At 47.6% G+C, this 26,733-nt stretch overlaps 1 protein-coding gene across 1 annotated transcript; it reads left to right on the top strand.

The window, feature by feature from the left end:
• Positions 1–6,738: 6,738 nt before the first annotated feature.
• Positions 6,739–10,149, top strand: LOC308458171 (uncharacterized protein). The gene is made up of 2 exons (XM_080972978.1): positions 6,739–7,632; positions 7,925–10,149. The coding sequence occupies exon 2, from the start codon at positions 8,357–8,359 to the stop codon at positions 9,551–9,553; it is 1,197 nt and encodes a 398-aa protein (XP_080829104.1). The 5' UTR covers positions 6,739–7,632; positions 7,925–8,356; the 3' UTR covers positions 9,554–10,149.
• Positions 10,150–26,733: the final 16,584 nt, after the last annotated feature.

The following is a 26,733-nucleotide window of genomic DNA, read 5'->3' as shown; positions in this document are numbered from 1 at the left end:
TGATGCTTTTCACTGTACTAGCAATGAGTCCTTGCACAGCCAAGAAACCTCCTGTCACAAGAACGTTTCCTTCTACCTTGCACACTTCACCTCCAGCAGCCGCTTCACCCCGCGACATGCCACCCGCTCTTCCGCTCCCTCTCCCACGCCCTGCCCGCCAATGGTGCTGTGGCTGGGACAACGGAGGTGGAAGAAGAGCAGGGCAGAAATACCTGAGAGGGCCAGGGAGAGGGAGAGCAAGAGGGAAGGGAGGCAAAATACAGGGAACCCTCGATTTGTGTGGGGGTTGCATTCTAGGTCATTGTGCACTTGCATGAAATCACGTGAAATGGAAACGGCCTGTTTTGCTCCTGCCCCACCCTTTTAGTGATGTCCTTTTTGATGTTTGCGGGTCACTTCTGGGTTTGGCACTGTGTGTTTGGCACTGTGTGCACAATTGTGCACATATCTGTCATGCCTAAAATGGTGGTTGCATGTACGGGACAAACTGCATCTCATATTAAATGGGTATGGGACACAGCATTTTATTTTCAAACACGGGACGATTCTGTATTAGAAGGGACGGGTGGCAGCCCTAAAGCTGGCACCATTTTCACCCTTCATGTATCACCTTCCCCCCTTCAGCCAAATCTCATCCCTACCCCATTCATACAATCTTTTTTTTTTTTTTAAGTGATATTTACTGAGAATTTTAAGATTACAAAGAAACAAAGGAAAAAGAAGGAAAAAACAAGTAACAATTAAACAATACAAATCAATAAAAAGCAAAGTCAAAAAGCAAAAGCAAAACACATAATACATCAAAATCAAAAAGCAAAGATAAACAAAAAATTTAAAAACAGATCCAATATTTCCAAATCCTTAACTGTCATTACCTTATTTCATCGACCTCCTCGCACCTCCCTTTTTTGTATTCTAGTTGTTAATTATCTCAGCAAATCCTTTCCATCTTTCATAATATTCTGTCATTAATTTACCTTAGTCTATTTTAACCTTATCTTACCATAAAGAACCCTAAAACTTAAAACTTAAATCTTATTTATACCAATTTCTCATAACCATAACATATTCTCACATAATTCTTTTTAACATTTCTGCTAAAGCCAAATAATTTCATTCCAACATTTTTCTAATACTCATTAATTTTACAAAACTTTCCTAAATAATTTTTTTAAAACTTTCTTCCAATCTTCATCCAATGTCTCTTCCTCCTGGTCTTGGGTTTTGTCAGTCCTTTCTATCCCATCCATCTAGTTCATCAACCTGGTGACCTTATGTCCGAGGCTCTTAAATCTCTTCCATGTCCCTTCCGCAGGTCTTCTTCATATTTATACCTGTACATTACTTTGTCTTCTGCTCCTTTCACTCGTGGAGACTCCAGCTTGACAATATTTTTGTCCCTTCTCGACAGATCAGCCCCTTTTCCATAGTCAACACTGAACTCCATGTGGTATTTAAAAGCATGTTTCAAGGTCCCTCCAAAGTTAAGGGCCCCCACAACTCCGAACTCCTCCCGGCCCAAAGCCAGACTTGAAAGGTCAAAACATCCCTGCATGGGGGGGGGTCTATCCAGCCCCCCATCTTCAAGCCAAACAAGACTCTATCTCTCCAAATCTGGCTTTTTCCAGGTTCATTCATCAAATCCAACAACTCATGTTCCTGCTGGGCCACAGTTCCCTCCATCTCTGCCTCCCAAGGTCCAGCAACAACCTCCTCCCTCATCTGATCTGTCAGAGCACACTCCTGGATTAATTCCTGAGTGGGTTCTATATAGGTACCCACTGCCTGTCCAAAATTTCCGATCGCAACAGTCATCAAATCCATCTTCTCATGTAACTGTTCCAATAAAGCACTTGTCTTGCAAAAGGCAAGCACCAGAGCCTCCGAGTACATTCTTGTTCAAGGTCAGAGTCTGGTCCCACGATCTTAATCTATTGCAGCTGCAAAGCTCCCCAGTTCAGATTTAATAACAGTTTCGCAAGCTCCCTCTAGGGGAAAAAACTTCTATTTGTATCCATCTCTTTTTTTAAAAAAAGCAGATCTAACAACAAAGTTTCCTTTTTCCGATATTTTGTCAATATTTTGTTCCTTTTAGATGCGAAAGGGAACAATGGAATCAATATGTTTCTCTTCTTTTAACTATCTGTCAAAAACGTTTGTCTATAGTCAATGAACTTCCCGAGGACGTCTGTCCTGACACCCCGCTCCCAGCTTCAAGACGGTGGAAAATTGCTTTTCTTTACTCTCTCTTCTGCAGGTTTAAACAGTCCAGAAAAAGTTCCCCCCTCTTCTCCTGCTTCCAAGGGGGGTTCAGTAATTTTGAATGATGAAAATTGATCCTTTACAGACGACTTTCTAAACTCTAGCTTGCCGTGTCTTTGCTTTAATCTATCTACAAAAGCGGAAGGCGGACTTCCTGTGTAGACCTTCCCGCTTCAGTGTCAAATTAAAAGAAATTTCTTAATCCAATTTTCCGTTCTACTCACAGGCAGTTATTTAAAATCCAATTGTCCACAGGAAAAAGTCAGCGCTCTCCGGCAACAGCAATGCGGCTTCACTCCGTGAAAGAAGCAGTCGATTCAAAGCACCGTGCCACTCACCCCACGTTGCTCCGGATCCCCGAAACCGGGGTTCCCCGCGAGTAGGGGGGGGCGCAAAGGTGCCAGCCGAATCCCACGTCCACAGGCTTCTCCCGCCTGTGGTTTTTGATGGGTCTCCGCCTCGCCGTGGCGGTTCAGACCCTTTTTTCCACGGAGCGGATTCCTCCCGATCGGAGGAAATCCGCCATTGCCAGAGGCGCCAACCCGGAAGTCCCCCCATTCATACAATCTTCACCCCCCATATTCTGGTTTTTCTCTGTGTAGCCAAGGAATGGTGGTAAAAATAAGGCCCATCTGCAGTATACATTTTTTAAGCAGCATCATGTCACTTTAACAGCCATTTCTTCCCCCCAAATAATCCTGAGAAGTATAGTTTATTAAGGGTGCTGAGAGTTCTTCCGAGATCCCTATTCCCAACTCAGAGGTACATTTCCAGAGTTGTTTTAACAATTAAACTCTCTTTGTTATGTACTGAAGTTCTCACCCTGGGCCAGCAGGGGGATACTGTAGATAGTTATGCAAATGAAGGATCGAAATGTGACGTTCAGTGATTGGATAGTTTGTATGCAAATGAAGAATCGAAAAGTGACGTTCAGTGATTGGATAGTTTTAGAAAATGGCAACAGTTACATTGTTCTGGAGCTCTATATAAGCAGGCTGACTGAGCTTCTCAGTTCTGCTCCAGCTTACAATAAAGAGTTGCTTTGGAAGAATCGCTGTGTCGTCTGATATGTTCGCCCACAACCTAACACTTTTCTTGGGGAAGACCAGGAATTGTAACTTCGTAAGCAATATAGGTCTCTCCTAACAACTGTAAGTGCCCTTAACAGGATTCTCTGGGGGGAGTCATGATTCTGCTTTAAAGGTATGGGCTCTAATTCTTGCATTGGTTTTAAACTTCTGCACTCTGGGCTCCTGCACGCTCCCCTTTCCCCCTGTGCTTTCTTGGCACATGTCCAAGTGCTACCCCTTCCCCCGCTGCTTTTCTGGATAAGCCCTTAGCCTAGGATTTTGATAATATTTTGGTAAATGTGCTAATTTCTCTTTTGACAATAAGCCAATTCCCACTTGATATGACAATTCTCTCCGTGCGTTAGCTCTCAGGGTGCCCAAGGCTGGAGGGCGTTCATGTCTTCGTGTCAAAAGAATCCTAGATTTAGTGTGGGGTTGGATGTGTGAACTGCTTATGTACCAACAGCACACTTTGTCACCCGGCACCAGATAATTACAGTAGTCATTCTAGACCAGTATTGTAGATAATGGCTGGAAGCAGCACTTCGTGGTTCTGATTGGGTGGGTGGCATCCTTCCCAGCCCTAACTGGGAATTGAGCATGCCAAGGATGTGTCAGATCTCTGCTGTAGGTATAAAGTTATATATAAAGTTATTTTCCCAAACTAAAAAGGCCAGCCATAAGGCAGAAAATCTTACAAGCATCTTTCCCCTTCCTAGGAAAAATGTTAACAATAACAAATTAAACAACTTGGTCTCCTTTTGTGACATACAAAACCAGCTGCCTTAGGTGGACACTTCACTCTGCCTCATGGCAGGCCTAGCTCTGCCCAAGTCTGGCCGTTAAAGCAGTCCCGTTCCAGGCATATTGCAGGCCTTCCTATGCAGGCTTACTCAGATGTCAACGCCATGGAGCTAGATAGAACTTAACACCTGAGTCAACGTGTAGGATGCGTCCGTGCCTTTTCCCTTCTCTTTCCCTGTGCCTTCTACTACACTCAAATTCCACTCCCCATAGCTGTTCACTTCAGCTCCACAAGTGCTACGGCTACCAAGAGTTCACCTCCAATTCCAACCTCCTCCTTCATTACTCCGTAGCAGCTCCTGAGGATAAACCTGCAATGTGGACATTTTAAAGTGGGGTTGATCAGAACAAATTTTCAGAGGTCATTTCCTTGTACCCAGGAACAGGTGAAACAAGCCACGGTTGGCAGGACTGGCAGCAACTACAGCAGATACACTCTATGCAGATATTGTCTTCTCTTGTTAACTTTGCTGCACTAAATGTGCATTCTGTAGCTGACCTCCTTTGCAATGGTTTATTTTGAAATCTTTAATATAACATTTTATTTTCCTGTTAATGTTGCTTTGAATGTATATTTGACTTTATTCAGTCATATTTTAGTCTACATGGTTTAATTTGCTGTTTTAGTGTGTTGTAAACTGCTTTGGGGGGACGCGGGTGGCGCTGTGGGTAAAACCTCAGCGCCTAGGACTTGCCGATCGTATGGTCGGCGGTTCGAATCCCCGCGGTGGGGTGAGCTCCCATCGTTCGGTACCAGCTCCTGCCCACCTAGCAGTTCGAAAGCACTCTTAAGTGCAAGTAGATAAATAGGTACCGCTTTATAGCGGGAAGGTAAACGGCGTTTCCGTGTGCTGCGCTGGTGCTGGCTCGCCAGAGCAGCTTCGTCACGCTGGCCACGTGACCCGGACGTGTCTCTGGACAGCGCTGGCCCCCGGCCTCTTAAGTGAGATGGGCGCACAACCCTAGAGTCGGACATAACTGGCCCGTAAGGGCAGGGGTACCTTTACCTTTACCTTAAACTGCTTTGAGATTTTTTTCTTAAAAATATAAAGCAGTAAAGAAATGGAATGAATAATAACAATAGTAAAAAAATACCAGACCACTCCCGTTTTTGTTAACTCAGAAGCAAAGACTGTTTCCACAAAGATAAGTGAATTAAACAACCCAAGGTATGTGATGAAAACAATTTTAGATCCTATGCAGCACAATCTACCTCTTTCTACCTGCCCTCCTGGCCAGATTTTGCCTTCATGAGCTCACCAGCAGGGGTTGCGCTCAGAGAAAACCAAGGATACAGTTTGCATTCACAGGCAAAGTCTTGAAATATTTCTGAAATGTACCATGAGGGAATTCCATAATCAGAAGACAGTCACCCCAAGCACCTCTCTTCATACTCGCATCTCTCTCCTCTCCTGCCTCTGTTCTGTTTATCTGTCATTATTTTTAGTTGCATACATTAACATTTGTTCATATTTGCTGTTTTGCAGGTCCACTATACTAAATACCTTGGGTTTTTGCTCATTTGTGTTTAAATGCTGCAGCCTTTTTAATGTCATGATGGATGGAAAATGTTGGTCTGCGGATGGATTCTCTGTGCAGAGACAGCAAAACAGGAATAATGAGATGGCTTTGCTGACATTCCACAGCATAAGGAGCATGGGGCATCTGATGTCTTGAGCATACATTTTAGCATTTTTAAAAGCCTACTTTTGGATGTGTGCTTTGTTTTTATTTTTTAAATGAAATAAGGACAGAAGTAAAATGGTACAAGGTTTGACCATTGAATTTCAGATTGCTGCAGAATCCCTGCTCCTACCACCATTTAATTCCTCTAGCTAAGAGCTGGAATTCTCAATAACTTTTGTATGTATGCATTTTTGTTGTTGTTGTTCTGACATTATTTTCTTTTTTCTGATTTTCCTCTTAATTTTTATTACACTCTAGTTTTGGGCAGATAATTAAGGATGTGTAAAAGTACTGAGGTATTCCTAGTGAGCAAGTTCCTCTTGCTTATGAGCCATCAGCATCTGTGTGTACTGTTTATTTATTATTACATTAATATCCTATCTCTCATCCAAGGAGAATGAGAATAAATTGGCATTGATTCAAAGTGTTTGAATTTATTTTATCAAAAATATAAGTGGGTTGACTACCGTATTTTTCGCCCCATAGGGCGCACCGGCCCATAGGGCGCACCTAGTTTCTTTGGGGGGAAATAAAGAAAAAAAAATTATTTGCCCCCCAGGTGTGGAGCTGCTATCTGCAAGCCGTGGGAGGGCTGTGCGACTTCGCGCAGCTCTCCCATGGCTAGCAGAGAGCTGCGCGAAGCCTGGGGCGTGCTGAGCTCAGCGCGCCCCAGGCTTTGGGGTGCAGGCAGCTCTCCGCAAGCCGTGGGAGAGCTGCGTGAAGTCGCGCAGCTCTCCCACGGCTTGCGGAAAGCTTCCTGAAGCCTGGAGAGCGAGAGGGGTCGGTGCGCACCGACCCCCCTCGCTCTCCAGGCTTCAGCGAAAGCCTGCATTCGCCCCATAGGACGCACACACATTTCCCCTTCATTTTTGGAGGGGAAAAAGTGCGTCCTATAGGGCGAAAAATGCGGTATATCCTGGATACTGTTTATTTATGATCACTGGAATTTTTGAACTAGTCACAAAGTATTTACCAAGGACTGACCTGTTATCTGGAACTACATCCTGAACTTATTAAAAATGTATGTTTCTAAGCAGCTAAAGGCTTCTAAATAGACCAGGCATGCAGTGTTGGAAAAACCCTCTCCAGCACCTGGGGCGGTATAGCCCATTTGGACTGCAAATGCGGCATCCCGCGTGTGCGCAGTCCGTATGGGATGCCGCTCGTGCGTGGCGGCCGTATGCGCTGCCACTTGTGCAGTGCCCATACGGACTGTGTGCGCCCTCGGCCACTCTACAGCTGGGGGAAGCAGGGGCCATCTTGTCACCCCTCCCAGAGTGGCACCTCCACCCCCCTTACTATGCCCCTGCAGGCATGTCCAAAGTCCGTTATGAGGGCCTAATCCGGTTTAATCCTAAAAATCCTAAAAAACCTTAACTCTTCACTTCATCAAATCTGGCCCTCTTTGGACACCACTGAAGTAGACAATGGAACCTGGGAATCTAAGTGCCACAAACCAGCTAAAATGGTTATTGGGCTCTCTGTTTCACTAAAGTGAACTGTAAGCTTCAGAGCTGGAAAAAACCAGTTCAACTCTACAAATGCAGAAGGGTAATTATCACAAACAAAATAATAATAATATAAATTCCTTCCAGTAGCACCTTAGAGATCAACTAAGTTTGTTATTGGTATGAGCTTTTGTGTGCATGCACACTTCTTCAGATACAAGGCTGTCTTACCTTGGGATCCAGCTGGATACTGTGGCACAGACTTCCTCACTGCCTGAGGGTAAATTGATGGCCCTATGTGACATTATTTTGGAGTTTTTGCCACTGGAGAAGGTTACCTTGAGACAGATTCAGTCCCTATTGTGTCATATGAATTTCGCCTGCAGGGTGGTTGCTCCTGGTCGCCCCCTTTGTGCCCGCCTGGCAAGACTCTCTGCAGACCTGCAGTCACCCATCATTGGTGCAATCTCATAATTGCGATTGCCTAGGGAGGTCAAGGCAGACCTCAAGATGTGGCTGGAATTCCTGAGGGAGTTCAATGGGGTATCTCTGTGGCAGGATACCTTGAACCTGCCCTGTGATTTCCAGGTCCATTTGGACACTGCTGGATCCTTGGATTTTGGGCTTTATTTCCCTGGCCATTGGGGTGCACAGCCGTGGCCTGAGCACTGGCAGGGCACAGCCATTACCCGTGACTTAACGTTTCTTGAGCTTTCCCCAATTGTAGTAGCTGTGCACATGCGGACCGTGGAGTTCAAGGACCGGCGGGTCCGTTTCTGGTCCGATAACCAGGCCGTGGTGAGCGTTTTGGCTCCAGCCGAGTCTCTGCCCTTTTGCACACGTTTGTGCTGCGGTGCCTCAGGTTCAACATTGTGTTTTCTGCCCGTTTTATTCCTGGCACTACTAATGATATTGCTGATGCCCTAACCCATTTTCAGATGGAGCGCTTCAGATCCCTGGCTCCGGATGTACAGCAGTTTCCGGAATATTTCCCTGTTCAGCTTTGGAACCTTGGCAGCAGCTAGTCCTTAGGGAGTAGTGGCATCTTTGTCTTCTTCCACATTGCGGACTTAGAAGAGGGCCTGGATGGACTTGTTAGTTCAATCACGGCACTTGACAATCGACAATACTTTGTTGCCATCCATGCATCAGGTGTTGCAGTATTTGGCTCACCTGTGGAGCATGGGTCATGCGGTTAAGTCCATTAGAATTCAATCTTCTGCCATTTCATTTTTCTGTAAATCCCTTTATTCTAAAGATCCTTGTGCAAAGTTTCTAGTGTGCAAGGCTCTGGAGGGTTGGGGCAGATTGCAGCCACCTAAGTCGCCAGGTAGGAGGCCGGTCACTTTTGACCTTTTATCCAAAATGTGCAGCAAGTTTAGACTTGTCTGCGGGTCCACTTATGAAGCGAGACTCTTTTCAGCGGCTTACTCTGTTGCATTTTTTGGTGCACTGCATGTGGGCGAAGTGGTGCTGGAGTCAGCACGAGGAGGGTTCTCTAGGGGCTTTCTTTTGCAGGATGTTCAGCTTTCTGAGGGGGAGCTGGTTCTCACCATCCAGAATTCCAAAACGGACCAGTTGGGCTTAGGTGCCTTAATGAGGCTGCCTGCCACTGGTAAGCATGGCCCTTGTCCAATTAAAGATGCCAGGAAGTATTTGTCACTTTGCCCACCTGGGGATGGTCCCTTCCTGATTCACAAGGATGGGAACCCGTTAAGGAGGCATCAATTTGCTGCAGTGATGCGTAAGGTGATCGCAGCTTGTGGCCTGCTGGCCAGTGAATTTGCACCTCATTCCTTTCGCATTGGTGCTGCCACTACTGTTGCACACTGGGGCCTGTCCGTTGACAGGATCAAGGATTTGGGAAGTCTGATGCATACAGGGGTTATTTACGGAAGCGGAGCTGAGGTGCAGTTATTAATGTTGTCTTGTTCATTCCTAGGTCCGTCTGCCCTGCACGTCTGGATAGTCAAACACAGCATTGTCCACTGGGCCGGCAGGAGGGCAGCAGAGTCTGGATTCAGATGCAGGCTTGGACTTCCCAACCACGTGAGTGTCTCCTGGGTATCCAGACAAGGAATGCGTTGGGAGGAGCTTCTCCCGATGGTGCGGGCGAAGGTGTCTGCGGAAGGCACACCTGCGGCGATGGTGGTGCAGCTGGGCAAGAATGATTTGCCGGAAGCTCCCGGCTTGAGATTGCGGACCCACATGCAGGAGGACTTGGAAGAGTTGAAGGCAGCTCTTCCTGGACTCAATTTTTTTTGGTTGCAGCTGTTGCAGTGACGTGTTTGGTGAGGTAGCCAGTGCCCAGCTGCCACTGAGTGGGCCAGGAAGCGTGTCCAGAGCACTGTGGCCAAGAAGGTTCTGGCCTTGGGCGGGACGGTGATCTGTCACCCGGGCATTACCTTACATGATGCATCCCTTTACAGGCTTGATGGGGTGCATCTGTCTGTGACTGGGAATGATTTGCGACTGACAGCAGTGACAGTGGGGTTAAGGGATTGCTTACAGGTGTGAGTGGTTGGCGATGAGAGCAGGTGCTCGTGTGGCAGATAGGCACTGGTTCAGGTGATAGGGATGGGAGAACAGTCTCGCCATCCCTATGTGAAGGGTATTCCATTAAAGGAATCCAGGGACTCAAGTTGGCTTGGTCAACCCCCGAAAGGGGGTTGTGCCCGTGCCTGAGTCCAGGGGAGCATCTGGGGAGTGGACATAGTCCATTCCTGGGCTTTCCACCTACCACAGGTGTTCACCCTTGGCTGACCTATGATAGATTTCTGGGTCAGCGCTACCTGCAAGGGTGCAGGGAGCTAGTTGAACCAGAGCCTATGCAACCACTCACTTTCTGTAATCAATAAAATTGTGGCCTAAATTCTGCCAAAAACCAAAACTAAAATTTGAGTCAAATGTGTGTTTATTTATGGGGGAGGTCTCTGGGTCTGAACACACAAATAACTGCAATGCAAATAAATGTTATTTATTTGTTAAGAAATTAGAGTCCAGCAGAGAATATAGACAAAAAAGAGAAGTTAGCAAAATAGCTAGGCAAACTGAGTTCAGCAATAATACAATTTGGCCTGATACGGTACTAGTTTTGGCTACAGTATTAAAACTGTTGTTATTATTATTACTATTCTATTTTTTATTTCATTTCTCTACCGCTTTATATTTTAAAGAAAAAAGTCTCAAAGAATTTAGATCCTACATTAAAACATCGAATAAAACAATCCAGCATAAATTTGATTACAGAAGAAAATGAAATGAAGTATACATTAAAAGCCACATAATCAACAGGAAACTAAAATGTTATCTTAAAGATTTCAAAATAAAAATTTACAAAGGAGATCATGCACAGAATGCACATTTAACACAGCAAAGTTAGCAAAAAAGATATTTTAACATTTCAACAGAAACATTCTAAAGGAAATCATATATAAAATGCACATTTAAAACAGCACAATTAGCAAGAGAATAAAATATCAAGCTTTGAACGTATCTGCTGTTGTTGCTGCCAATCCTGTCAATGGTGGTTCATGGTGGATGACAGCTGTGGAAGTTCAGGCACTAAGAGACAGCCAAGATGGTTAATAACATGGATTTATACTCGACAATGTAGGAAAGAAGAAGAAGAAGAAGAAGAAGAAGAAGAAGAAGAAGAAGAGGAGTTTGGATTTGATACCCCGCTTAATCACTCCCCTTCAGGAGTCTCAAAGCAGCTAACATTCTCCTTTCCCTTCCTCCCCCACAACAAACACTCTGTGAGGTGAGTGGGGCTGAGAGACTTCAGAGAAGTGTGACTGGCCCAAGGTCACCCAGCAGCTGCAGGTGGAGGAGCAGGGAATCAAACCCGGTTCACCAAATTACGAGTCCACCACTCTTAACCACTACACCACACTGAAGTCGCAGGAACTTCATTTCTATGTGAGTCATGGCCATTTCAGTAAAAGTGATAGCCATGCATTTATTGTACATACCTTCACTGTAAAAACTGCCCAGTTTAGTATGAATTATTTGTGAGAAATAAAAAAATAATTACCGGTAGGTGATATCAGCTATAGGAGTTGGACCCTAGAGTGAAATCTGCTTAGCCTAGTGCAGGCTTCCTCAAGCTCGGCCCTCCAGATGTTTGGGACTACAATTCCCCTCATCCCTGACCACTGGTCCTGCTAGCTAGGGATCATGGGAGTTGTAGGCCAAGAACATCGGAAGGGCCGAGGGTGAGGAAGCCGGACCTAGTGTGTCTCGTAAATGCTGCAAAAAGTCACCCCAGAGTAGTTTTGGAACCGACAACCACATGGAATTACGCAGAGCTGTCTCCGGACTGTGGTGAGATATTTAGAAGGACAATTTGATTTTGTCCTGTGGTAGGGCTGAAAAGGTTTTTAATTGAATTAGCTGAATGAAGTTAACACAAATACATAGCTCAATTAATGACAGAGGTTGTCTTCCTTGAAGCTGTATTAAATCTGTTGGGAAGAAAGTAAACTGTCTTTGGGAAAAGGGTATATTTTTAACATTTGCTACTAGTTCAGTAGTCAACTGCAGTCAAGTGCCAGGCCTTAAATAGCAGCTACATCTTTCTTGGGATTTTGAGAATTATAAAAATAGCACAAAAATATTTGACACTTACTGAAAGGCAAAAAATAGGATTTTTTATTATTGTTGTTGAATGCAGTAGCTCGAAACCAAGCTTTCATTTCTAACTGCATCAGTTATAACCGCAAAGTTTCAGTTACCAGAAGTAGGATTAATATATTACTTTCATTAATCAAGAAAAAATCAGACACGGCAATCATGTTCACAACTCCCACATTCTTCCTCCTGTGAGATTGCTGTTAAAGAGCTGCAGATTAGGAAATATTCTATGTTGCCATCAAGCTATTTGGCACATAACTACTAACATTCAATGCCCCTTTCCTTTTTTTTTTTTTAATGATATTTATTAGAGTTTCCAAACTAAAAATTAAAAGTAGAAAAGAAAAATACACAGTTCAGAAATACACAATACATAATCCAAAAAGGGAAAAAAAGAAACAAAAAGCAAAAGACAAAAAAGAAAACATTTAAAAGCAATACCACCTTTTCATCTCCATTTTTTAAATTTACTTATTTTCTGGACCTCCTCATACCTCCCTCTTTTGTATTTCAGTTCAATTTGTATGTCCAGCAATTTCTTTCCCTCTTTTTTAATCCCAATCCTTAATCTTAATATAACATAACATTAAATTTTTACCTCTTAAAAGCCAAATTTCCATTTCCTTTATCTTTTTAATCCTAATCCTTAATCTTAATCTATATATAACTTTAAAGCCTGTATAGCTAGAAGCCACTTATTTTCAATGCAACATCATTCTAACATTCTTTAATTTTGCAATGTTTCTGCAAGTAATCTTTGAATTTCTTCTAATCTTCCTCCACCGACTCTTCTCCCTGGTCACGGATTCTACCAGTCATTTCCGCCAATTCCATATAGTCCATCAGTTTCATCTGCCATTCCTCCAGTGTGGGTAGTTCTTGTGTCTTCCAATACTTTGCGATAAGTATTCTTGTTGCTGTTGTCGCGTACATAAAGAAAGTTCTATCCTTTTTTAACACCGTTTGGCCGACTATGCCCAGGAGAAAAGCCTCTGGTTTCTTCAGGAAGGTATATTTAAATACCTTTTAAAATTCATTATATATAATTTCCCAGAAAGCCTTAATCCTTGGGCACGTCCACCAAAGGTGAAAAAATGTGCCTTCAGTTTCTTTACATTTCCAACATTTATTATCGGGCAAATGATAGATTTTTGCAAGCTTGACTGGGGTTATGTACCACCTGTATATCATTTTCATAATATTCTCTCTTAGGGCATTACATGCCGTAAATTTCATACCTGTGGTCCATAACTGTTCCCAGTCAGCAAACATAATGTTATGTCCAACGTCTTGTGCCCATTTAATCATAGCAGATTTTACCGTTTCATCCTGGGTGTTCCATTTTAGCAGCAAGTTATACATTCTTGACAAATTTTTAGTTTTGGGTTCTAACAGTTCAGTTTCTAATTTTGATTTTTCCACCTGGAAGCCAATTTTTTTGTCCAATTTAAATGCCTCCATTATCTGAAAATAATGAAGCCAGTCTCGCACTTTGTTTTTTAGTTTTTCAAAACTCTGCAATTTCAGTCTATCTCCATCTTGTTCCAAAATTTCCCAATATTTCGGCCATTTGACCTCCATATTGAGCTTTTTTAAGGCTTTCGCTTCCATTGGTGACAGCCACCTTGGAGTTTTGTTTTCTAATAAATCCTTATATCTTATCCAAACATTAAACAGCGCTTTCCTGACAATATGGTTTTTAAATGCTTTATGTGCTTTGACCTTGTCATTCATTGCCCCTTTCCATCAAACTGCTGGTGGTATTTTCTACTCATAAAGAAAATATAAAGGGGTTTGGGGAGGAGAAGGGCACTTATTTGTGTTTACAGACCTCTCCACTCGCACATGTTAATATTTGTGTTCTTGACACTGCAGTCAAAGGATCCAGAAGGCCCTGATTTTGCCACTTTGAGTCCCATGTGCTATCATCAATACATATTGATCCAACTTGGCAGAAAGGTCTTATTTTATATTTTTTTAAAAATAAAATTAAGCTTCTAATCCTTGTTATTGTACAAGAGTGAAGCAACTGTAGCTGTTTTTCCCCATAGCCTACTCCTTGTCCCAAGTTCAAAGAATAGTGGGCTACATACTTTGTTCACATTCTCTAATACAGTAGGCGTAACCAAGAAGACTGTAAATATGTTAATATATTGTGCTAACTACGGCTTTGCAATCCAGCCAGTTGGAATGGGGGCGGGGCTTCACGTGAGTTGCATGGAGACAATCCTACATCACCCTGGTTCTGGCTGGGCCTCCCAGAGTGATCTGGGACTGCTGGGGATAGGACATCATCAGACAGGAATAAACAGCTTTGCCTGTGCACACCTGTTCCCAGCAGGGAAGCAAGATTGAACAGGTGTAATCCTGCTGGCTTCAGGGGTCTCCTTTGCCAGAACACACTGGGGAAGCAGACCCCAGCGGGATTGGATCCTTTGCTCCCCTTCTGCCCCCTGGCTGGATGTTTAATTAGGGAAGTGAATGAGCAGTGGTGATCTCATTCTGCAACCTGGACCCATCAAAGAGCCATGCCTTCAAATCCTCATTGCCACAATCTCCATTTTCTCCTCATTTGTTAGATCTCCAGCGGGAAACAGGAAGGGGTAGATCTGGCCAAGCGGTCTTGGTTGCTGACTTCTCTTGGGACTGCTGCGTTCTGCTGCCCAGGAGGACTCTCCTGTGTGGGTGTCTGAGGGCCCTGCTCCTTCCTGCCACTCACCATCTGGCCCAGGGCGGGGCCTGAAGGACTCACAGGGACTGCTGCGCTCTGCTGCCCAGGAGGACTCTCCTGTGTGAGTGTCTGAGGGCCCTGCTCCTTCCTGCCACTCACCATCTGGCCCGGGGCGGGGCCTGAGGCCTCACAAGGACTGCTGCGTTCTGCTGCCCAGGAGGACTCTCCTGTGTGAGTGTCTGAGGGCCCTGCTCCTTCCTGCCACTCACCATCTGGCCCGGGGCGGGGCCTGAGGCCTCATAAGGACTGCTGCGTTCTGCTGCCCAGGAGGACTCTCCTGTGTGGGTGTCTGAGGGCCCTGCTCCTTCCTGCCACTCACCATCTGGCCCGGGGCGGGGCCTGACAGGCCTCATAAGGACTGCTGCGTTCTACTGCCCAGGAGGACTCTCCTGTGTGAGTGTCTGAGGGCCCTGCTCCTTCCTGCCACTCACCATCTGGCCCAGGGCGGGGCCTGAGGCCTCACAAGGACTGCTGCGTTCTGCTGCCCAGGAGGACTCTCCTGTGTGAGTGTCTGAGGGCCCTGCTCCTTCCTGCCACTCACCATCTGGCCCGGGGCGGGGCCTGAGGCCTCATAAGGACTGCTGCGTTCTGCTGCCCAGGAGGACTCTCCTGTGTGGGTGTCTGAGGGCCCTGCTCCTTCCTGCCACTCACCATCTGGCCCGGGGCGGGGCCTGACAGGCCTCATAAGGACTGCTGCGTTCTGCTGCCCAGGAGGACTCTCCTGTGTGGGTGTCTGAGGGCCCTGCTCCTTCCTGCCACTCACCATCTGGCCCGGGGCGGGGCCTGACAGGCCTCACAGGGACTGCTGCGCTCTGCTGCCCAGGAGGACTCTCCTGTGTGGGTGTCTGAGGGCCCTGCTCCTTCCTGCCACTCACCATCTGGCCCGGGGCGGGGCCTGACAGGCCTCATAAGGACTGCTGCGTTCTGCTGCCCAGGAGGACTCTCCTGTGTGGGTGTCTGAGGGCCCTGCTCCTTCCTGCCACTCACCATCTGGCCCAGGGCGGGGCCTGAGGCCTCATAAGGACTGCTGCGTTCTGCTGCCCAGGAGGACTCTCCTGTGTGGGTGTCTGAGGGCCCTGCTCCTTCCTGCCACTCACCATCTGGCCCGGGGCGGGGCCTGACAGGCCTCATAAGGACTGCTGCGTTCTACTGCCCAGGAGGACTCTCCTGTGTGAGTGTCTGAGGGCCCTGCTCCTTCCTGCCACTCACCATCTGGCCCAGGGCGGGGCCTGAGGCCTCATAAGGACTGCTGCGTTCTGCTGCCCAGGAGGACTCTCCTGTGTGGGTGTCTGAGGGCCCTGCTCCTTCCTGCCACTCACCATCTGGCCCGGGGCGGGGCCTGACAGGCCTCATAAGGACTGCTGCGTTCTACTGCCCAGGAGGACTCTCCTGTGTGAGTGTCTGAGGGCCCTGCTCCTTCCTGCCACTCACCATCTGGCCCAGGGCGGGGCCTGAGGCCTCATAAGGACTGCTGCGCTCTGCTGCCCAGGAGGACTCTCCTGTGTGGGTGTCTGAGGGCCCTGCTCCTTCCTGCCACTCACCATCTGGCCCGGGGCGGGGCCTGACAGGCCTCATAAGGACTGCTGCGTTCTACTGCCCAGGAGGACTCTCCTGTGTGAGTGTCTGAGGGCCCTGCTCCTTCCTGCCACTCACCATCTGGCCCAGGGCGGGGCCTGAGGCCTCATAAGGACTGCTGCGCTCTGCTGCCCAGGAGGACTCTCCTGTGTGGGTGTCTGAGGGCCCTGCTCCTTCCTGCCACTCACCATCTGGCCCGGGGCGGGGCCTGAAGGACTCACAGGGACTGCTGCGCTCTGCTGCCCAGGAGGACTCTCCTGTGTGGGTGTCTGAGGGCCCTGCTCCTTCCTGCCACTCACCATCTGGCCCGGGGCGGGGCCTGACAGGCCTCATAAGGACTGCTGCGTTCTGCTGCCCAGGAGGACTCTCCTGTGTGGGTGTCTGAGGGCCCTGCTCCTTCCTGCCACTCACCATCTGGCCCGGGGCGGGGCCTGACAGGCCTCACAGGGACTGCTGCGCTCTGCTGCCCAGGAGGACTCTCCTGTGTGGGTGTCTGAGGGCCCTGCTCCTTCCTGCCACTCACCATCTGGCCCGGGGCAGGGCCTGAAGGACTCACAGGGACTGCTGCGTTCTGCTGCCCAGGAGGACTCTCCTGTGTGAGTGTCTGAGGGCCCTGCTCCTTCCTGCCACTCACCATCTGGCCCAGGGCGGGGCCTGAGGCCTCATAAGGACTGCTGCGTTCTGCTGCCCAGGAGGACTCTCCTGTGTGAGTGTCTGAGGGCCCTGCTCCTTCCTGCCACTCACCATCTGGCCCGGGGCGGGGCCTGACAGGCCTCATAAGGACTGCTGCGTTCTGCTGCCCAGGAGGACTCTCCTGTGTGGGTGTCTGAGGGCCCTGCTCCTTCCTGCCACTCACCATCTGGCCCGGGGCGGGGCCTGAAGGACTCACAGGGACTGCTGCGCTCTGCTGCCCAGGAGGACTCTCCTGTGTGGGTGTCTGAGGGCCCTGCTCCTTCCTGCCACTCACCATCTGGCCCGGGGCGGGGCCTGACAGGCCTCACAGGGACTGCTGCGTTCTGCTGCCCAGGAGGACTCTCCTGTGTGGGTGTCTGAGGGCCCTGCTCCTTCCTGCCACTCACCATCTGGCCCGGGGCAGGGCCTGAAGGACTCACAGGGACTGCTGCGTTCTGCTGCCCAGGAGGACTCTCCTGTGTGAGTGTCTGAGGGCCCTGCTCCTTCCTGCCACTCACCATCTGGCCCGGGGCGGGGCCTGACAGGCCTCATAAGGACTGCTGCGTTCTGCTGCCCAGGAGGACTCTCCTGTGTGGGTGTCTGAGGGCCCTGCTCCTTCCTGCCACTCACCATCTGGCCCGGGGCGGGGCCTGACAGGCCTCATAAGGACTGCTGCGTTCTGCTGCCCAGGAGGACTCTCCTGTGTGGGTGTCTGAGGGCCCTGCTCCTTCCTGCCACTCACCATCTGGCCCGGGGCGGGGCCTGACAGGCCTCACAGGGACTGCTGCGCTCTGCTGCCCAGGAGGACTCTCCTGTGTGGGTGTCTGAGGGCCCTGCTCCTTCCTGCCACTCACCATCTGGCCCGGGGCGGGGCCTGACAGGCCTCACAGGGACTGCTGCGTTCTGCTGCCCAGGAGGACTCTCCTGTGTGGGTGTCTGAGGGCCCTGCTCCTTCCTGCCACTCACCATCTGGCCCGGGGCAGGGCCTGAAGGACTCACAGGGACTGCTGCGTTCTGCTGCCCAGGAGGACTCTCCTGTGTGAGTGTCTGAGGGCCCTGCTCCTTCCTGCCACTCACCATCTGGCCCGGGGCGGGGCCTGACAGGCCTCATAAGGACTGCTGCGTTCTGCTGCCCAGGAGGACTCTCCTGTGTGGGTGTCTGAGGGCCCTGCTCCTTCCTGCCACTCACCATCTGGCCCGGGGCGGGGCCTGAAGGACTCACAGGGACTGCTGCGCTCTGCTGCCCAGGAGGACTCTCCTGTGTGGGTGTCTGAGGGCCCTGCTCCTTCCTGCCACTCACCACCTGGCCCAGGGCGGGGCTGACAGGCCTCACAGGGACGGTTGTTGTCACTGCTGCTGCGACCCAGGGGGATCCGGAGGGGCGCAGAGTTTGTTTTAAAATGTTCCTTTTCCTTTCATTTTTTTGTATATGCGGGGACGGGGATGGGGGTGGGATGGATGTTTAGTTGGGAATTTGTTTGATTTTAATGGATTTGTAATTTTTATAGTTTTTCATTTGTATTGTTTTTTGTTTTCTGGGGTTTTTTATTGTTTTAAGGTCTTATTTTGTTCTTAAGGGGAAGTGTCAGGGCTGCCGGGGAGTGGGTCCCAGCCAACAAAATGGCTGGGGTATGTTCCACGGAGGGGGATGCGCTGGGACAACCGATCTCAGTGATCACGGGTAGGAGGAGGAGTTACGCTAAGACCAGACCATGTCATTACAGAGGAGGCAGGTTTAGTCGTTGTCTGAGGACTACCCCTGCCTCCGGGTCTGGTCCTGTCCGGACGGATACTAGAATCAGCAAGGGATACCCACATAGCCTGAAGGTGCTGCTGTGCAATGCCAGGTCAATGATTCATAAGACCACTGCCATCCATGACGTGATCATGGATGGAGGATTTGACCTGGCTTGTGTAACAGAGACTTGGTTGGATGAAGCAGGTGGGCCTGTTCTTGCCGCTGCTTGTCCACCAGGTTTCTCTTACGCACAGCAACCCAGGCCCTGTGGGCGGGGAGGGGGGGTTGCAGTGATTTTTAGGAAGTCATTAGTTTGCACCAGGCATCCTATTGGGAAGACCCAGTTCTCTGAGTGCATGTTCTGGAAGTTGGGCAATAGGGGCAGTACAGGATTCCTTTTGGTGTACCGACCTCCCCGCTGCACCAAGGATTCCCTGCCTGAGCTGCTTCAGGTCGTGGCGGATGTTCTCCTGGAGACACCTAGTTTGGTTGTCCTAGGGGATTTTAACATCCATGCCGACACGACCTTACAAGGGGCCGCTCGGGACTTCGTGGAAAGCATGGCCTCCATGGGGCTGTCCCTGAATAAGTTTGGCCCAACCCATAGCCACGGACATGCCTTGGACCTGGTGTTTACCTCCATGGATGTTGGTGTTCTGACACTAAGTAAAAGCGAAACAAAAGAAGTGCCATGGTCAGACCACTTCCTGGTGCAACTTGACTTCTCCGCGACCCTTCCCCTCTGCAGGGAGGTGGGACCGATTCGGATGGTCCGCCCCTGCCACTTAATGGATCCAAATGGTTTCCAGAGAGCGGTAGGGGATGCTTTTTCCCATGTTGATGGCCTTTCAGCTGATTCCCTGGTGGCCCGCTGGAATGTGGAGTTAACCAGGGCTATTGACTGTTTGGCTCCGAAGCGCCCTCTCCGATTGCATGGAGCCCGGACGGCCCCGTGGTTTTCCACGAATCTGAGGGCAATGAAACAATCGTTGAGACGGCTAGAGCGCCGGTGGCGGATGACCCATTCTGAAGCTGACCGGACACAGGTTAGAGCTCAGTGTCGAGCCTACCAAGTGGCGGTAGTGACGGCGAAGAAGGCTTTCTTCGCCGCCTCTATTGCATCTGCAGAAAACAGCAGCAGGAGACTTTTTCAGGTGGTCCGCAATTTAGCGGAACCACCTGCTACATCGGGGCCCAATACGGGCCACATGATCTCCTGCAATGATTTTGCAAAGTTTTTTGCAGATAAAGTCGCTCAGATTCGGGAAGAGGTAGACGCCACCGTGGGAGCAGGGCCGGGGCGGGGGAGTGCTAGAGTCCTGTCTAGTCAAATTGTGTGGGATCAATTCCAATCTGTTACCTCCGAGGATGTGGACAGGCTGCTTGGACGAGTGAAACCAACCACCTGTCTCCTTGATCCTTGCCCATCCTGGCTTATAAAAGCTAGCCGGGAAGGGCTGGGCGATGGGCTTCGTGGGGTGGTGAATGCTTCCCTCCGTGAGGGAGCCTTCCCAGACCCGCTGAAAGAGGCGGTTATTAAACCGCTTCTTAAAAAACCATCTTTAGATGCGGCCACGATGGCCAACTATCGCCCAGTCTCAAATCTTCCATTCTTGGGCAAGGTGATTGAGCGAGTGGTTGCTGAACAACTCCAGGCACGCCTGGAAGAAGCGGACCATTTGGATCCCTTCCAATCGGGATTCAGGCCTCATCACGGGACTGAAACTGCCTTGGTCGCACTGGTTGATGATCTCCGGCAGGCTAGGGACAAAGGTGAGAGCTGTTTCCTAGTTCTGCTGGATCTCTCAGCGGCGTTTGATACCATCGACCATAACATCCTTCTGGACCGTCTTGAGGGGCTGGGAGCTGGGGGCACTGTCATACAGTGGTTCCGCTCCTTCCTCCTGGGCCGTGTTCAGAAAGTGGTGGTGGGGGATGAGTGTTCAGACCCTTGGGCTCTCACTTGTGGGGTGCCTCAGGGTTCTGTCCTCTCCCCCATGCTTTTTAATATCTATATGAAGCCGCTGAGAGAGATCATCAGGGGGTTTGGACTGGGTGTTCATCAGTATGCAGATGACACCCAGCTCTACCTCTCCTTTAAATCAGAACCAGTGAAGGCGGTGAAGGTCCTGTGTGAGTGTCTGGAGGCGGTTGGAGGATGGATGGCGGCAAACAGATTGAGGTTGAATCCTGACAAGACAGAAGTACTGTTTCTGGGGGACAGGAGGCGGGCAGGTGTGGGGGATTCCCTGGTCCTGAATGGGGTAACCGTGCCCCTGAAGGACCAGGTGCGCAGCCTGGGAGTCATTTTGGACTCACAGCTGTCCATGGAGGCACAGGTTAAATCCGTGTCCAGGGCAGCTGTGTACCAGCTCCATCTGGTACGTAGGTTGAGACCCTATCTGCCCGCGGACTGCCTCGCCAGAGTGGTGCATGCTCTGGTTATCTCCCGCTTGGACTACTGCAATGCGCTCTACGTGGGGCTACCTTTGAAGGTGACCCGGAAACTACAACTAATCCAGAATGCAGCAGCCAGACTGGTGACTGGGAACAGCCGCCGAGACCATATAACACCGGTCTTGAAAGACCTACATTGGCTCCCAGTACGTTTCCGAGCACAATTCAAAGTGTTGGTGCTGACCTTTAAAGCCCTAAACGGCCTCGGTCCAGTATACCTGAAGGAGCGTCTCCACCTCCATCGTTCTACCCGGACACTGAGGTCCAGCACCGAGGGCCTTCTGGCGGTTCCCTCACTGCGAGAAGCCAAGTTACAGGGAACCAGGCAGAGGGCCTTCTCGGTAGTGGCGCCCTCCCTGTGGAACGCCCTCCCACCAGATGTCAAAGAGAACAACAACTACCAGACTTTTAGAAGGCATCTGAAGGCAGCCCTGTTTAGGGAAGCTTTTAATGTTTGATGTATCATAGTATTTTAATATTCTTTTGGAAGCCGCCCAGAGTGGCTGGGGAAACCCAGCCAGATGGGCGGGGTATAAATAATAAATTATTATTATTATTATTATTCTTACAGTAGACACGGGTGGCGCTGTGGTTTAAACCACAGAGCCTCTTAGGCTTGCTGATCAGAAGGTTGGTGGTTTGAATCTGCGCGATTGGGTAAGCTTCCATTGCTCTGTCCCAGCTCCTGCCAACCTAGGAGTTTGAAAGCATACCAGTGTGAGTAGGTAGATAAATAGGTTCTGCTGTGGCAGGAAGGTAAATGGCATTTCCGTGCACGCTGGCTTCCATCATGGTGTCCTGTTGTGCCAGGAGCGGTTCCGTCATGCTGGCCACATAACCCAGAAAGCTGTCTGTGGACAAAGGCCGGCTCCCTCAGCCTGAAGTGAAGTGAGTGCCACACCCCATAGTTGCCTTTGACTGCACTTAACCATCCAGGGGTCCTTTACCTTTTGCCTTACAGTAGAATAGGCTCAGCTTTTGTACTATTACGTATATGAAAATGTCACAAAATAAAATTATGGAAATGTTGTTTGGTTTCATCTATGGGTGGCAAATTGTTAGTGGAGTTTATTTCTGAAAATGTAAAACAGAGGGGAAATGTACAAAGTTGGAGTCATACTGACTTGTGAATTGTACAGTAGGTGTGCAGCAAACTATTTCCTCAGATTAATTAAGTTTTGGAATGTATTTTTGGAACTTTTCCTGGAAGCTGTTCAAAAAAGATCACAAGCACCTGGGTGTTTTCTGGATTGTCTATGTATTTGCATCTGAACAATGATAATCTACTAGATGATACAATTGCATTATATGCCCCATTTTTTAACCTGTTTATGAAGTAACTCATAAGACAACGAGAACTTGTTTTCATAGTTCTACACAGGCATCCTTTGTTTGAGATGAGTTTTACACATCAATTATTTCTATGGCATTTTCTTTTGAATTGTTTTGAAAATTCATCTAGAGTTGCATTTTAATACAGCTATTGCTAAAAACATAGTAGCATTCAGAAAGAATGCCCTGACCCACCCCAGAGTCAGGCAGCTTGGATCAGCCCCCTCTGACAACACAGATGCCTTGATTCTTCCCAAAGGCAGCACAATTCAGGTCCGAGGTCCCCGCTGCAAGCCAGAGACCATCTGGCTCTTTACTACGCATGACTTTTGTGAAGATATAGATGGAGGTATAAAATAGCTCCAAAAGGGGACTTAGTCTTAATATTATAGGCATCCCATCTTGGTTCCTTTAACTACTACTACTACATCTATGTACTGTACCATAAACGGACATATTCAGCACAGGAAAGATGCATCCTGGTTGCTAGGGGAAAAGGAAGGTCAAGCGATGGAGTTTCAAAGGACCAAAAAATCAGACAGAAGCAGGAAAGAAAAGTGCAGTAAAGAGGAGTTTCTCTTTAGGACCTCAGGGATTCATGTACTGCAGCCTGGAATCTAAACAGCTCAGCTGTACCTTCACTCGTTGATTTCACTCATCTCCCATAAATTACCTTGAAGGCTACTTACACATTTTGTTTCATAACAAAAAGTAAGGGCTCCTTCCTTCCTTCCTAACAAACAGAAAGAAAGAAAGAAAGAAAGAAAGAAAGAAAGAAAGAAAAGAAAGCAAGCAAGTTCAGAGTCTACGTGGTCGGTGGTCTCTGGGCACTTTGCCGCAGCACCCTCTGTATCTGCTTCTTGGCAGCCTGACATAACAAGTAAGAAGAAAATGAGTTTGTAAGAAATTATAACATTTAGGAACCTTTGTATATGACCAGCTCTGTCTAGTATATTCTCATAAATTTTTATTTGGGGAAGAAAACATTTCTAAGATTCACAACATAATTAAATGCCAATGTTTATGTAGTGATTTAAGAAAACAGGTTCATGAATTGTGATAATTTGGCCAAGTGATGCATTACTTTGAAAATAGACCAGTTTTGATTAGGTAAATAGTGTTTTTGTTCCTCTATATCAGTTGCTGTCCACCACCTGTTAAGCTGGACTTCCCTATATCTGATGCATATCCCACAGGACCAGCATGTGCTCAAAGTTGGGACCTATTTTTATTTATTTTTGCTCTTGTAAATATACTGTATTCCAAACATGGTGATTCATATATGATGCAAGTCATATCAGCCAATGTTGGTAGCTAATGTGTGAAGTATTATGTGAGGTGGTAATGTTATGTCTGCGGTATTTGCTCTGTCTCAGCTGTTCCACACATCAAAGTAATGAGCTGATCTTGCAGGTGGAATTTTGAACACAAGAGGCCACATCCTAGCAGTGTGTCTGGCCCATCCTCTGTGGTTCAGTTCATCTTGGACACTGACATTTGTGTCATATACCTAGGCACTCTGTACTGTGGTCCATCTTGATGTTCCTATCCTCACACCTCACAACATACAGGGAAGGAGAAACTCAAGAAGCCAGGATCGTCATTAGCAGAGCCAGCAGTCAGTAGGGATAAGGGGCAAAGCTCAATTCAGTTTGTACTTAAAAGGAAAGTTAACAAAGATGCATTTTCTAAAACAATATGCAAGGTGAAACACAGCTGTCCTTCAAATTTTATATATGCCTGAATTTTGCTATGCAGTGCTCCACATCAGGTATGCAAAACTGCAACTGCATTGAGTATGAATACATTTATTAGTGAAAATACAAAAATGCTGTGTATTAGGAGCAATTGTTTCCTAAAGATGTGTATAGTAGCCAAATTTGCAGGAAAAACATTGACAAATATTCATGAAACATGGAGAACTGAACTTAAGAATGGAAAAGTAAGAATGGGAGGGAAACTGAACCTGAGAGATTCAGCTTGCCCTAGCAGTCCACCCCAAGCAAAGACTTCAGGGTAGCAGACATGACTGAATAAATACAGTATTAAGTAGCCTGGGGAGAAGGCTTCATTGGTGTATGGATAATATGAGAATGAGAATGGCAAGAAACATGCCTTGCAAAACAGCTATCAGGAAAACGAAAGGGAGTGGGGGAAGAGAGAGAGAGAGTAAAAATGAGCAGGTTTATTTATGTATATATTGCCTTCTTCTTGGTGGGACAACACATTGTTCTGCTTCCACACATAAGAAAGGAGAACTCACACTGAACAAGAAGTTCAGCAAGGCAAAAGCTGGGCCAATTGGTTGATGGCTAGAACTGCTGTTATGTTTGACTAATCTAACAATGATCTCTGATGCTTCACAGTGCCATTTGTGCTTCTGATGTACTCTGGTATTAGACTTTCCAAGCAGGCTTTGTAAACCCCCACAGGGTATGGTTGTGTGTCTGCTGTGATTAGTTTCATTAGTAGAAATGGGGGATTTGCCAATTTCCCCTCTAAATTCTGTGTATCCTTTTGGGGGTGTTGAAAGAAGAAAAATCCAATATTGGTCAGCCATTAATGTTGCTAGTAGAGATTCATGGTTTTCTCTAAAAGATGTCAAGTGGGTAAATGAAAACAACTGGCTATGAAATAAGAGGGAGAAAGAGCGCATCAGGCAATCCATGAACTATAAATCTGTTTTAACTCTCCTTACACCAGTATACAAAATTTTATGCAGAATTATTCTGATAACATCTGTAATGTAAAACTATTTTAAGGCTCAGGAAATCTAAATGCATACAGAGTGATGAGATGCAGTTCCATAGATTAGCTTTGCATTTCTTGCTAACTCTCTTTCACTATAGGGAATGAAATGGCCCCGAATGCTGGATTTAAGGCTTTAATCAAAGACAGGTCCTTGAATTGACTTTAATAATCTTCATGAGCACAGTTTCAGTTTTGTATGATACATTCTGTTTATAGCTTTAACCCCAGAGCGTTCATTTTTTGTGGTTTGTCAAGCTCTCTCTATCTCATTGAAACAAGCATCCATCTGAAAAGTGTAATATTTTACAAGTGCTAGTCTTCCCTCAAGCTTACTTTTTCAGTCAACACATGTATAATCAGAGAGGACTCAGAGTAGGTCAAACAGATCTCTGACTTAGCCTGACACTTTACAGGCTATGGAGGAGATCTAAGCCAGTTTCACTAATTAAAATAAACAACAACAACCCCCATAAATGTCCTCTGACATTTTAAACACATGTGTTTTAAACACATGTGTTTAAAATAACACCACTGGGGGAAGCAGGGATGTGGCTGTGGGATGTGCTTTACTAGAGCTCTGTGGCCTCAGCAAACAACTGAATTGGGTGAAGACGTGATTGGAATATGAAAGGACAACTGACCCAACTATGGTTGAACTGAATATCCCTTGTCTCACTTCCTGAGGCAATGTTGTTCTGACTGGTAGCCATGCAACAAGCCTGCTGCGATGAGACGGAGGGAGCCATTGGCCCTGCAGTTCCCATCACCCCAAAGCCATTCGGCATGCTTGCTGAGGCTGGTGGGAGTTGTGGTTTAGCAACATCTGAAGTGCCCTAGCTTAGATGAACCACAGGGAGAGTGAGGGAAAAAATGTGCAGAGAATATTCAGAGGCAGCTTCAAATACCCCCCCCCCTTTGCCCCCCTTGCTGTGAACCTGCTACCTTCCATCTTCTTAGTCTACTCACTGCAATACCAGGGGTGATTAAAAGGAAGTCTGTAATATGCTTTCAAAACAAGACACCCCATCAGGCTCACATAGTTGGCTCTCAGGTCATTCTAGATGGCTGTCTAGAACAACATGTTTGCTTCTGCAGTAGAATATGGAAGGCATTTTCCAAGATCATGTGCTTCTGTTCCTTGGACTTGTAGATGCCAGGGGCAAAGAGCTCTACTGCAGTTGGACAATAGTGCTTTGTGTGTTCTTATTTTACATTGGTTACCCAATGGGCGATGAAAGTTCAGGGTTTCATCCACATGAATATATATGAATATATATTCATTGTCCAGAAAGTGGGAGAAGCAACAAGAGGAACAGCCATTTTAGATCTGGTCCTAACCAATGTTGATGACCTGGTTAGTGGGGTAGAAGTGGAAGAATCATTAGGCGCGAGTGATCATGCTCTTCTTAAGTTTACTATACAACGGAAAGGAGCAGCCAAGCATACTAGGACTCAATTTCTTGACTTTAAGAAAGCCGACTTCATAAAACTTAGGGAAGTGCTGGGTGAGATCCCATGGACAGTAATACTAAAAGGAAAGGGAGTTCATGATGGCTGGGAGTTTGTTAAGAG

Source organism: Podarcis pityusensis, assembly GCF_964106645.2.
Source record: "Podarcis pityusensis genome assembly, chromosome: 11".
Classification (NCBI taxonomy): domain Eukaryota; kingdom Metazoa; phylum Chordata; class Lepidosauria; order Squamata; family Lacertidae; genus Podarcis; species Podarcis pityusensis.
The sequence above is the reverse complement of the archived record's forward strand: the minus strand, read 5'-3'. Positions and strand labels throughout refer to the sequence as shown.

Bases quoted from the DNA above. Each gene is read 5' to 3' on its own strand.
- LOC308458171 (XM_080972978.1), top strand. From the start codon at position 8,357: ATGGACTTGTTAGTTCAATCACGGCACTTGACAATCGACAATACTTTG.